The sequence below is a fragment of the Talpa europaea genome, assembly GCF_964194135.1.
Source record: "Talpa europaea genome assembly, chromosome: 1".
NCBI classification, from domain to species: Eukaryota; Metazoa; Chordata; class Mammalia; order Eulipotyphla; family Talpidae; genus Talpa; species Talpa europaea.
The window spans coordinates 134,820,562-134,833,462 of NC_140073.1; the positions used below are offsets into that span (position 1 = coordinate 134,820,562).

The window sequence follows — 12,901 nt, forward strand, 5'->3', positions numbered from 1 at the left end:
AGTATGGTCCACAGATTCCCAGGGATAACTGAGGCCCTCTAGGGAATTCCTTAGGTCAACATTACCTTCAAAATAATACCAAGACGGGGCGTCCCTGGTGGTGCAAGGGGTTGGGACACAACCTATAAAGCTGTCTGCAGCCACTGCAGCACGAGTTCGATCCCCTGGCCGGCCAGGGAGCAACCCACATGGCGCAGCAGACCTCTCCTGTCTTGCCTGCTGCTCCCCTCAGCAGTGTACTTCCATCTGTCTGCTTGTTCTGTTTCCCGCTCTGTTTCTGGTGAATCCTCTCACCCCCAACACCTCTCGCCTGTACCCCAGTTCTTGTATGCATAACTAAATAAATCTTAAAAAAAAAAATACCAAGACATGATTTACCTTTTTCACTGTGCTGACATTTGTACTGATGGTATACAAACCATGGTGGTTAACACTGTTGGCACCTTAGTGTAAAAATATCCTTGATATAGCCCTTATTTATTAAAGATGGTTTATTTTATTAAATCTCTACTCTTGAATATTAGTCTTTATGATGCCTGAAGTATCCATTAAGACCTCTGCTGCATATGAAGAAGCTATGATAGTTGTATTGACAAAGAGCACTTGTGTGACTGTGTTCACTATGACTTGAATGGCTTTTTTCATTCAGCACCATTTTTATCTGAAGAATGACTGAAACAACTATGGTTATTAAGACTTGGATATTTGGCAGTCATTTTCTCCTATAGTGTAATTATCACTTTTCAAGGAAAACAATGGACGGTATTGGTTGCCAAATATAAAATTCATATTTTGACTTAAAAGTCTGAATTTTTGATTTTTGGAGAACTTGATTCAATCATTGAGAGCATGACAACTTACTAATAGTTGATAGGCTTTTCTGAGATTGGTGGTAATATTAAAGTATGAGATTTTTTAATTTTGCAACATTAAGTATATCAACATTTGGAACATCTGTGTATCTCAGTAAGCCAGTATTTTTCTAAACGACCAACTCATGATGTTACAACAGCATACACAGGTGAAAAATCCATTCACAATAAAAGACAGCCCAATGAACTTTAATGTAGCTGCATGCAAAGTCCCTTATAGTTGCATGCAAAGTTCCTTCATAAAGTTATAAATGTTTACATTACAACTAGACTCTAAAAAACTACTTACCCCTTGACGGGTTTTGATGTACAAAGAAAAATACCCAAAATTACTTGAAAAAAATTCCTCGCACTTATCCAATGGAATGCTCTTCAGCTATTAAAAAACACAAAATAGGCCTCCCTGGTGGCCCACGCAGTTAAGACACAACCTATGAGGCTATCCAGCAGCCACAGGGAGCCGACACATGGCGCAGCAGACCTCTCCTGACTCACCCGCTGCTCTCCTCAGCAGTGTACTTCCATCAATCTGCCTGTTCTCTTCCCACTCTGTCTCTGGTGAATCCTCTCACCCCCCACACCTTTGGCCTGTACCCCAGTTCTTATATGCATAAATAAAGAAATCTTTAAAAAAAAAAAAAAAAAAGACAACATAGGGCCTTCCCAGGAGGCATAGGGTTTAAAGTCTCAGCACTATCAAGCTAGCACTAGCCAGTGCGGCATGAGTTCGAGCCCCCGACAGAGAGCTAATCCACTTGGTGCAGCAGACCTCTCCTGTCTCACCTGTTCCTCCCCTCAACAGTGTATTTCAGTAGATCTACCTGTGCTGCTCCCCACTTTGGTGAATCCTCTCACAACCCCCACACCTCTGGCCTGGACCCCAGTTCCTATATGCATAAATAAATAAATCTTTTAAAAAAATTCTTAAAAAATGTAAAGGCTTTTACATTTTTATTGTAATTAAAATTCTTAGAAGTAGAATAGGCAATTCTATTTTTTTAAGATTTATTTTATTTATTTATGCGTACAAGAGCAGGGGTACAGGCCAGAGTGCCAGGGTGGGGGTGGTGGGGGTGGTAAAAGGACTCATCAGAGACTGAGCAGGGAAGCAAAACAGGAAACTGACTGTAATAACTGCTGGGGGAGCAGTGGGCAAGACAGGAGAGGTCTGCTGCTCCATGTGGGTAGCTCCCTGGCCAGGGATAGAACTCATGCCACAGTGCCTGTAGATAGCTTCAGAGTGCTGAGACTTAACCCCTTGTGCCACAGGGAGGCCCAACAATTCTATTTCTAAGAATATATTTAAAAGAAAAATTAACAATGTGTGGGTCATTTTTAGAAAAGCTCTATATATCTAATAATTCATGATATAAACTGGAAATAATTTAGAGAATTCAGCTATGACAAACCATACTGGGTATGAAAATTATGAATTGGATAATATATTGTGAAAACCTTAAAAAAAATGGTTATAAAACAGTACCTATCGCAGGAATTCAATTTTATATATCTAAAGATATATCAAGGATTAACAAATGGATATTAATAGGAATTGGGATGTTCTAATTTATTATTTTTGTTTCTATTTTTTTAAGTTTTATTATTTTTAAATACCAAAAGTCATGCCTGGTTTAATAACATTTAGTAACAGGTGGAACAATATAAAGATACAGATGAGGAGTTATTAATCCCATCTCCATAAAATCACACACTATCTAATTCCTCAGCCTGGTAGTATATATGCATTCATACTTTTCCTATGTGAAATAGGCAAATGTCTAGCCATACTCTTGATCAAAGATATAATAATGTCCCTTGCTCATTAACTTTGCTAGTATTTACAAAAATGGGACAATACAATACCTCTGCACTTTTTCTACTTGATATATCATGGGCACATCCAGGTAGAAAGATAACCTGATTTCATTCATTCTTCTTAATAGCTGCCTCATACATAAAATGTATGTGCCAGAATTTACTCAAGGTCTCCTATTGGTTGTTCAGGTTGTTTGCAGATTTTTAAAATCTTAAGTGATGTTGCAATAAACATCCTTGAACAAACATCCTTATATTCTGGTATGTTTTTATCCATAGGATAGTGAGTTTGCTAGTTATACATATACTATTAATTAGCAACTACTGCCATATTACTCACCAGCAATGTATGAGATCCCATATCCTCATCAACTCTGATATAGCTTTTGCCGATCGGTGGTAAGTCACTGTTATTTTATTTGCACTTCCACACCTGCTGTGGTGACTGAAGTATCCCCAACCTTTGCCCATTTTGCTACTGGGGTTATATGTCATGCAAACACTTTTTCTTGAAATTAAAACCATAGCTTACACCAAATTCAAGAATAAATTCCAAAAGAATTAAAGGTTTAAATGATGAAAAACAATCATACTAGTAAAGAAAATAGAAAATACTTGTATAAACTTGGGATCAGGGAGACTTTCTTGAGCAAAACAGATGACTTAGAATTAACAAAGGAAAGACAGACATTTGACTACATTACATTTCTATCTGTATTTTTCCACAGATATTGTGAACAGGTATTGCTTATATTGCTTTGGGAACTAAAAAAAAAAAAAAAAAAAAAAAGTTTAAAAAAAAAACTGTTGGCAGATATTAACACCACTATCATTATTCCAAAGTCCTATGATAAGACATGTAAAGAACTTTATTAGACACACAGCATACAAACACAACTGCTGTTAATGTAGCCATTAACACTCCCAATAGAAACGAGGACTAGAAATGCTAAATTCCCAACTGCTATTTCTGTATCTGCTCACAAAGTGATAGTACCCCGGCAGTATATTTACTTCAAGGCCTCTGCCTCAGTCCAGATCTCTAACTGGACCACTGTATGAGGCACTTCCCTATCACATGTGCGATAGTTATGAAAATGAAGCCTCCCACAAAGCAGCAGGGTCTGTTAATCACATACACATGATATGGCAGAATGGATAACTCACCTAAATGGGGAAACAGATCAGTGTCCAACTGATGCTTTTGGGTGCACAGTTTCACCAGTCTCTGCAGTCGACTTATACAAGAGAAGTGTGGCGAGAAGGCTGTGGCTTTCATAAGGACCCGGTCAGTCCTGGGCGGGCCCGCAACGGGTGCCCGACTGGATGGCAGGAGGGGCAGAGGCCTCCTGTGAGACGCCTGCCTGGCTTGTGCTATAGTGTGTGTGGTGGAGGCCACTCCCTGCATTGGTAGGCTGGTGTTCTGAGGTTGAGGTGACTTGCAGACTAAACCCTGCGGTGGCGCTGGAGGTTTTAAAGAAGTGGATAAAGGTGACAGGTGGGAGTGCGGCTGCGGAGGCTGTTGCTGTGAAGGTGCAGGAGGGGGACTAAAGTGCTCTTGTCGAACTTTTAAAATCTCTGTCTCTCTCTGGCGCTGCCGATTCTGGGCCAGCTTGCTCTGCAGCTTCTTCCTCACGGTGGCCCCTTTCTTCAGGTCATCGTCTTCCTCGTTGAAAGCAAACGGATCTTCCAACTCAGTTTCCAGGTAGTGGAGAGGGACCCTTGCCCCAGGTGGAGAGAGGGACATTCCATCCAGTCCATTGGGCATCTTCAAGGCCAGTGTGGGCACCGTCAGGCTAAAGGCCATGGTATCCATCTGATGCCTGACCTTTACCTCATCTATAGGATCATTCTTTTTCTTCCTCTCTTTTTTCGGGATAAAGCCAAGTACCTGCAGGTGGCTGTTGCAGTACCTTTAAAAATAGACACACACGGGAAAATGTTCATTATACATATTATGAAAAACAATACAGAGCTACATATTCTAAAACAGGAACCCTAATATGTTCAATGCATGTAGTCATTCTTGACATCCATGGGTTTAATATATGCAACTTCTGCTACCTCAAGGAGTTCTTAAAGACTGTGGTACTTTTGCTGAAGTGAGTAAGTAAATGTACACGTAGAGGCTGCCAGACAAAACCTAGCCATTCAGCTTGAGAGTGGCCTTGGAAAAGAACACAGCTACTGCATCTCACACGGCTTTGCTACTCTCTATTCACAGCACACATGGTAACTGAACAAAGAGCCAAAAAGATGAAAGATCACTTCAATTTCTCTTATGCAGAAAAAAAATATATGTCCGAATGCCGTTCATGCATTTGGAGACTCACAAAGATCATATGACATAACCCTTAAAAATGTCACGTGTTGGGCCTCCCAGGTGGCGCAGCGGTTGAGCGCTGGGTTGTGAAGCTGCCTGCAGCCTCTGCAGCGCTGGTTTGATCCCCGGCTGCTCCATGGCCACAGGAGGAGGGTCCCACATGGCGCGCAGATCTCTCCTGCCGCCCGCTGCTCCCCTCAGCAGTGTATTTCTTTAGTCTGCCTGCTCTGCTCCCCGCTCTGGCTCTGGTGAATTCTCTCACCCTCCCGTGCTTCTGACTATACCCAGTATATGTATAAATAAATAAATAAATCTTTAAAAAAACAAAAAAAAAAGACTGTATCCCTTAAAAAAAAAAAGTCATGGGCCTCCCCAGTGGCACAGCGGTTGAGTGCTGGGTTGGGAAGCTGCCCGAAGCCCCTGCAGCGCCAGTTCGATCCCCGGCTGCTCCCCGGCCACCAGAGGAGGGTCCCACATGGCGCGCAGACCTCTCCTGCCGCCCGCTGCTCCCCTCAGCAGTGTACTTCGGTCCTTCTGCCTGCTCTGCTCCCCGCTCTTGTGAATTCTCTCACACTCCCGCGCTTCTGAATGTACCCCGTGCATGTACAAATAAACAAAACAAACAAATAAACAAATAAATAAAAACATGCCTCTATTAAAAAATAAATAAATACATTTAAAAAAAAGTCACATGTTTACAGTGTGTGTGTTTGTGTGTGTGTGTGTGTGTGTGTGTAAGGGGGGGGAGAGAGAGAGAGAAAAAGGGAAGGAGGAAGTAAACCAATAAAACTAGTAAGTGCGAATACAGACGAAATGAGCCTCAATAGCCACCTATAACTACATAGAACATCTCTATACCTAACTGTAGTAGGTACTGAAATAATTCCCTTTATACATATGAGAAAACTAAGCTTTTTTTTTTTATAGAGGCATGTTTTATTTTTTATTTATTTATTTATTTATTTGTTTGTCTGCTTTGTTTATACCAGCACTGGGTACAGTCAGAAGGGCGGGAGGGTGAGAGAATTCACCAGAGCCAGAGTGGGGAGCAGAGCAGGCAGAAGAACCGAAGCACACCGCTGAGGGGAGCAGCGGGCGGCAGGAGAGGTCTGCGCGCCATGTGGGACCCTCCTCTGGTGGCCGGGGAGCAGCCGGGGATCGAACCGGCGCCACAGAGGCCGCGGGCAGCTTCGCAACCCAGCGCTCAACCGCTGCGCCACCGGGGAGGCCCAAGAGAAAACTAAGCTTTACAGGAATTTTGGGCAAATAACTTGTCCAATTCAGCTGGAAAGTGACAATAATTGAGCGTTGAATTAAAAATCAAAACTCACAAAGACACTGATCAGTCTGCAATATTGAGGTTATTTTTGTAAAGTAAATGCTATTTTAAAAACACTATGAAAGGATAGAATCCTATGAGAAAGTAGAACGCCTGTCTTTCCTACAAAGCACACTAAAAACCCATGTCCTAGGCCTCCCTGGTGACACAAGGGGTTAAGCACAGCACTATAAAGCAATCCGCAGCCCCAGCAGCACAAGTTCAATCCCCGGCCTGCCAGGGAGAAACCCACATGGCGAGGCAGTCCTCTCCTGTCTTGCCTGCTGCTCTCCTCGGAAGTGTATTTTGGTCAATCTGCCTGTTCTGTTCCCCACTCTTGTCTCTGGTGGATCCTCTCACCCCCAGCATCTCTGACCTGTGCCCCAGCTCTTGTATGCACAAATGAATAAATCTTTAAAATAAATAAATAAATAAATACCCAGGACACATTTAACTAGTAGAAAAGTAGTATTTTCCAAACTAATATACTTCATTCAGTTCCACAGATATTAACAAGTATGCAGTAAAAACAGTAGTCTGTGTGTAACTATGAAAAATGTGGGCTTACAAAGAATTGGACAATAATTTTGTTGTTTGTTTCTGCAGAATCACTTCTTGAGGCATGTTGTATACTAATGTGCATTACGGAGCTCCAGTGGGGGACATGTGCACACCTGGCAACATTTCCAAAACTTTTTTTTTTAAAGATTTATTTATTTATACAAGCACTGGGGTACAGGCCAGAGGCATGGGAGAGTGAGAGAATTCACCAGAGACAGAGCAGGGAGCAGAACAGGCAGGAGGATCGAAGTACACTGCTGAGGGAAGCAGCGGGCGAGACAGGAGAGGTCTGCACACCATGTGGGAATCTCCCTGGCTGGCCTGGAATCGAACAGCAATCTGTGCTGTTTACGGCCTCCCTCAGAGGCCGCGGACAGCTTCACAGCACTGCGCTCAACCCACTATGCCACTGGGGGAGACCCAACATTTCCAAAACTTAACACCTAAAGGGGGAGTTCCTACACCTTTAAATCACAAACAATGTTGTCGACCAATGTTACCACAATCGAGAAAAAGAAAGAAATATATTGATCAGAGATACTCTTTAATTTTAAATAGGACAAATAAGAAAATCTTTTCTGTACAAAAGAGATCTACATGGTATATGTATGTGCTGCCTAGATAATTAGTACTAGGTCCCCCAGATACCTTAAAAATAGAGCATTAAGGGGGCCTCCTTGGTGACACAGGGGTTAAAATCTCAGCGCTATCAAGCTATTGCCAGGCAATGCATCATGTGTTCGATCCCTGGCCAGGGAATTAATCCACATGGCACAGTAGACCTCTTCTGTCTTACCTGCTGCTCCCCTCAGCAGTGTATTTCAGTAGATCTGCCTGTTCTGTTCCCCACTCTGTTTCTGGTGAATCCTCTTACAAGTACACAGCCCCACCCTGGCACATCTGGCCTACATCCCAGTTTTTGTATACATAAATAAAAATAAATCTTTAAAAAAAAAAAAAGAGCACAAAGCCAAGCCAACACCTTGCAATCCAGCAAAAGCAAATCTGCATACACAGCCCTCCTTTCGCCTATCCTTAACTCTCACATCAGTCGATCAGCAGTCTTACAACATACAGTCTGAAATCTAAAAAACCTTGCCTCCTGTGAGAGCATTCTGCATAACTAGATGTACAATAGCTTCCTTAGCATAGCATTCAAAATAAGTATACAAATATGAATTTTTAGTGTAAAATAATAAATAGGTGATTGTGAATGGGTTCTTTGGAGGGATGAAAATGCTGTGAAACTAGACTGCTGTTAACAGTGGCACAACTCTGTGAATATTCTAAAAAATACTGATTTGCACACTTTAAATGGGTGAATTTATGTTATCTAAATATATCTTAGGTTGTTTTAAAAAAGAATAAATGTACAGGAGACAAGAATATTTCTGGGTACATATATACCACCGTGTGTGTGTACATATATGTGTACATATAAAAAAAATTATAGCAAACTAATATTTAGAACACTGTAAAAACCAACTGAATATAACCACTTATCTCTGAAATAACAAGGCTATATACACTAATGACCCTTAGCTTCCCAACTGTACAAGAACATTAGAAAATAGACTTTACTTTTTACTTACACCAGTACTTCTATTAGTGCATTACACTATTATATTTCAAATAGGTAGAATCCCATAACTTAACATTTTTAAAACATACCAGGTAAATTAGAAATCAAATATTAAAATGCTTCCTCTAGCTGACCTCCCATCAGATAATTTTGTCAATTAAAAGTCCTTCAGGGGCCTCCCCGGTGGCACAGCAGTTGAGCGCTGGGTTGCGAAGCTGCCCGCGACCTCTGCGGCGCCAGTTCGATCCCCGGCTGCTCCCCGGCCACCAGAGGAGGGTCCCACATGGTGCGCAGACCTCTCCTGCCGCCCGCTGCTCCCCTCAGCAGTGTACTTCGGTCCTTCTGCCTGCTCTGCTCCCTGCTCTGGCTCTGGTGAATTCTCTCACCCTCCCGCGCTTCTGACTGTACCCAGTGCATGTATAAACGAACAAGCAAACAAACAAACAAATAAATAAATAAATAAAACATGCCTCTATTAAAAAAAAAAAAATTTTTTAAAAGTCCTTCAGAATTTGTTACCTAAAATAACACATAAAACCATCTCAAATCTGTGTCAAGAGTAAGCATATTAATAATACTGAAATCTTGTTTTCAAAAGGATATTAATCTTTTCTGTATTATATTACAGTGTAGTTATAATGATCAATACACATATATAAGTTTAGACACATTATTACATTAATTCAACCTGGAGTGTTATCATCTACTGATGTCTATTTTAAACAATTTTCAAACAAGTCTACAAACTAAAAAATATCTGTGTTCATATGGTCTTGGACCAACTTGGGAAAAAAACATATAACTTTTTTTTTAAGAAAAACTATGCTTAGCTTGACACAGCAACACAGCACTATGAAGCTATTGTCAGCAACTGCAGCATGAGTTTGATCCCCACCCAGGGAGCTGACCCATATGACGCAGCAGACTTCTGTCTTGCCCACTGCTCCCCTCAGCAGTATATTTCTGTAGAGTTGCCTGTTCTGTTCCCCACTCTGTCTCTGGCCCACACCCCAGTTTTTGTATGTATAAATAAATAAAAATAAATCTTTAAAAAACCAGGAAATTACTTGGAAGACATGATACGGAATAAATAGTTCAGAAAAATCAGAAGTGATTCTCACTTCACTTCTTGTTGTCTTGCTGTTAGCTACTAAGAAATAGTTGTTTCAGCTAAAATTAAAAAAAAATATTTCAAGGTTGGCAACTGATTCAAGCTCAACCATTCTTCAAATTAAAAGGAGTAGGGGTGGGCCTCCCCGGTGGCGCAGTGGTTGAGCGCTGGGTTGCGAAGCTGCCCGCGGCCTCTGCGGCGCCGGTTCGATCCCCGGCTGCTCCCCGGCCACCGGAGGAGGGTCCCACATGGTGCGCAGACCTCTCCTGCCGCCCGCTGCTCCCCTCAGCAGTGTACTTCGGTCCTTCTGCCTGTTCTGCTCCCTGCTCTGGCTCTGGTGAATTCTCTCACCCTCCCGCGCTTCTGACTGTACCCAGTGCATGTATAAAACAAACAAACAAACAAACTAAATAAATAAAGCATGCCTCTATAAAAAAATAAATAAATAAAATAAAAAAAAAAATCTTTAAAAAAAAAAAAAAAAAAGGAGTAGGGGTTAAAAAAAAAAAAAAAGGAGTAGGGGTTAGAAGTGATCATCTTCAGTATGCTAAAACCAAGTGGTCTCTTTCTCACCTGAGATTAAAATTTTATTCTTTGCCTCACTAAGCAGCTGTTTCTAATTTTCAGGTATTGTAATTTGAAACCTTAAATGCACATTAGAAATTCTAAGAATTGCTTCTCGGCCTTTTGGCTAAGATCAAGTGTAGAAATTCTAAGAGAGTATCCCCAAATCACCACATTATACTAATTCATTTTGGTAGACTCAATCATTACTATTTCATATTAAAGGTGTAAAATTTGCCCATCTGAACATAAAATACATTTTTCAACAATTTTATGCAGGTAGCATTTTCTTAGTTATAGGAATAAGGATGAATGTTGTATATATATTCTTAAGATAGTAGGAAGTTCCAATTTTCGATTTCAAACTAAGAATTTGAGACTTTGTGGAAAACAAGCATGCATCCCTGGGTAATATCTTACTACAATGATCAACATGATTTCTGGAGAATTGAAGCAAAGAGTATCTGAGGTAGAGTATAAATTTTCCTATGAACATGGAAAATGAATAACAAGCATAAAAATACCCCATATTGTTAGTTTTATTTTAATTCAGCAAAGCATATATTTTGTAATTCTAGTCATAAAGTCTAACCTTCTGTGAAAGTAGTTTCTAAATATGGTAAATATACTCTATATGAAACCCTTTATAACAAAAAGAGGCAAGATTATAGAACACTCCCAAGCACAGTTTAGAAGTCTGTTAGAAAGTAAATCTGAATGATTCAAGTGCACGTTCCTTTGAAAAATTCTTTTTCAATAAGTACATACACTTTGTGACTTTTCAAACACGGACTGAAAAATTCCAAAATTATTATCATTAATAACAACCTACATAGTTTCTATAATTTCTCTCATTTAGGCAGAAGACAAAGCTAACCAGAGAAATCAGGAGTTACTTAGCAAGGCTGAAAACCAAACACATCAGTACTAAGACTTCAAGCAACAACTTTGAGAAACATCTTTTTTCAATAATCCCAGAAAGTCTGTAAGATCAAATAATTCCCCAAATTTGCTTCTCCATTCTTGTTAAATGGCCATCTTTCATCCTTCCAAGCATTTCAAAGTTTATGTAGAGTATCCACAAAACTCAACATTTAAATTCACTCTATCAAAGCAAAAAAAACAAAAATGGGAAAAATTCCAAGTCCACTAATTAAATCCAGGATTTATTACTGGTTTTGGCGCTTACCTACGATCCTCTGATTTGGGGATGGGGTTGGTGCAGCGTTGGCTGTTATACTTGGCCACATATTCACATTGCTTGAAGGGGGCAGTCTTGTCCTCCAGAACGTGTCTGATACAGAAAGCGTAGCCGTTGAGTCGCCGCTGCTTGCACAGTTTGGGGCTATATGAGCACAAGGGCTTATTGTCAACCTCAGAGAAGTGTATATGTTTCCCTTCATACATCACGTGACTCTATTCCTTGTGAACATCAGCTAAAAGACCATCACAAAAAAAGAAACCCAAATGATAAGTCAGAGAACATAAGGCAGATTTAAGTTGAGAATTTCACTGAGGGGCTTCTAACCCCACAGCCATACCTGATTTTAAATCTTCTGCACCATAGCAATGTTAAGACAACCCCAAGGATACCAGTTTGGAATGCTGCAGAATCAAGATGAAGCAGATTGTCTACAAAAATATCAAAAGGCCTAGTTAACAAATAGAAATAAGCAAAGTTGCTCACCTGGGAATTAAAACACCAGGCTATCACCCTTCCAAATGGGAAGGATTCTTCATTGTAATTCAATATCCCAATATTGAGTTCAAACAAGAAAATAAGAGACATTAGAAAATATTAAGCTACTTTACCCCTCCAAATTGAACTAAATATAAATAGCTTTTACTCTGCTTACGTTTTGTAAATACCTCAAAGCTATAGGGCTCTTCCACCAAACGAATGTCATAAGGTGGCAGACTTTTTATCTTGTGACTGGCAGTTTTTATATTATACATATTTTCAGAACCCAAATCCCCTTCCAATGCCAATGGAATGAAAGGGAGACCAAAGTTTCCCTCTGAAATCCTTTATTTTTTGGTATGATGGCAAAATACCTGGCACCTTTATAATAAATGTTACTGTGAAATAGAGAGAAAGAACAGATTCTTGATTTTTTTTAAAAGACATTGCACGTTAAGGTCCCCCTCCTCCCTTATCCCATACAAAATATAAATTACTTTAGCCCAAAGACTAGTCACCCAGCCACACTCCCATCATTCAGTCCAGGGCTCCCTGCCACGTGGTGCTCAGTTACAACAAACAGGGCAATAGTCACAACTAAGGAATCTTTGGAGCTTTGATGAGAAAATATTAAGGGGGGGGGGGGGAAATCACACAATACTCACTACACTCTCCACACACAAAGTCCAGCAGTAGCATTTACATACTATAACACATGTAGCCACAAGGAAACCGAATCAGCTCTGTGAAGTCATGATCATAATAGGTTAATGGCATCAAACCACCTTCTTTCACACTCCAAAAGGCACCCAGATGGTGGATGGAACAGTTTAGACACCAGTGACAGAAACTCAGGAAATATTCTCCTTTAGAAAACGGAATGTGAAATTCTTTACACCAGTGAATGACAAGCTAGATAAATGCTGGAGGGACCAAAAGATGTGTCTGCCCAAGTCTGAAATTTGCCAATTTCAGTGTTGGTTTGAACAAATCATTTAACCTCTCTGAATCTCAGTTTTCCCCTCTATAAAACAAGAATAATAATAGTAGCTGTGTTATCATCAGCTTGTTCTA

General features: G+C 40.4%; 1 protein-coding gene across 1 annotated transcript in view; it reads right to left on the bottom strand.

The window, feature by feature from the left end:
- Positions 1-11,773, bottom strand: part of INO80D (INO80 complex subunit D) — a gene marked incomplete at its 3' end in the record, with an annotated part of 31,265 nt that extends 19,492 nt beyond the window's left edge. The window contains exons 1-3 of the mRNA XM_084232030.1: positions 11,688-11,773; positions 11,336-11,582; positions 3,855-4,600 (exon numbers count right to left, since the gene is read on the bottom strand). Coding sequence (XP_084088156.1) covers positions 3,855-4,600; positions 11,336-11,553 — 964 coding nt within the window. The 5' untranslated portion in view covers positions 11,554-11,582; positions 11,688-11,773. The remainder of the gene's footprint in view (positions 1-3,854; positions 4,601-11,335; positions 11,583-11,687) is intronic.
- Between the last annotated feature and the right edge of the window lie 1,128 nt (positions 11,774-12,901).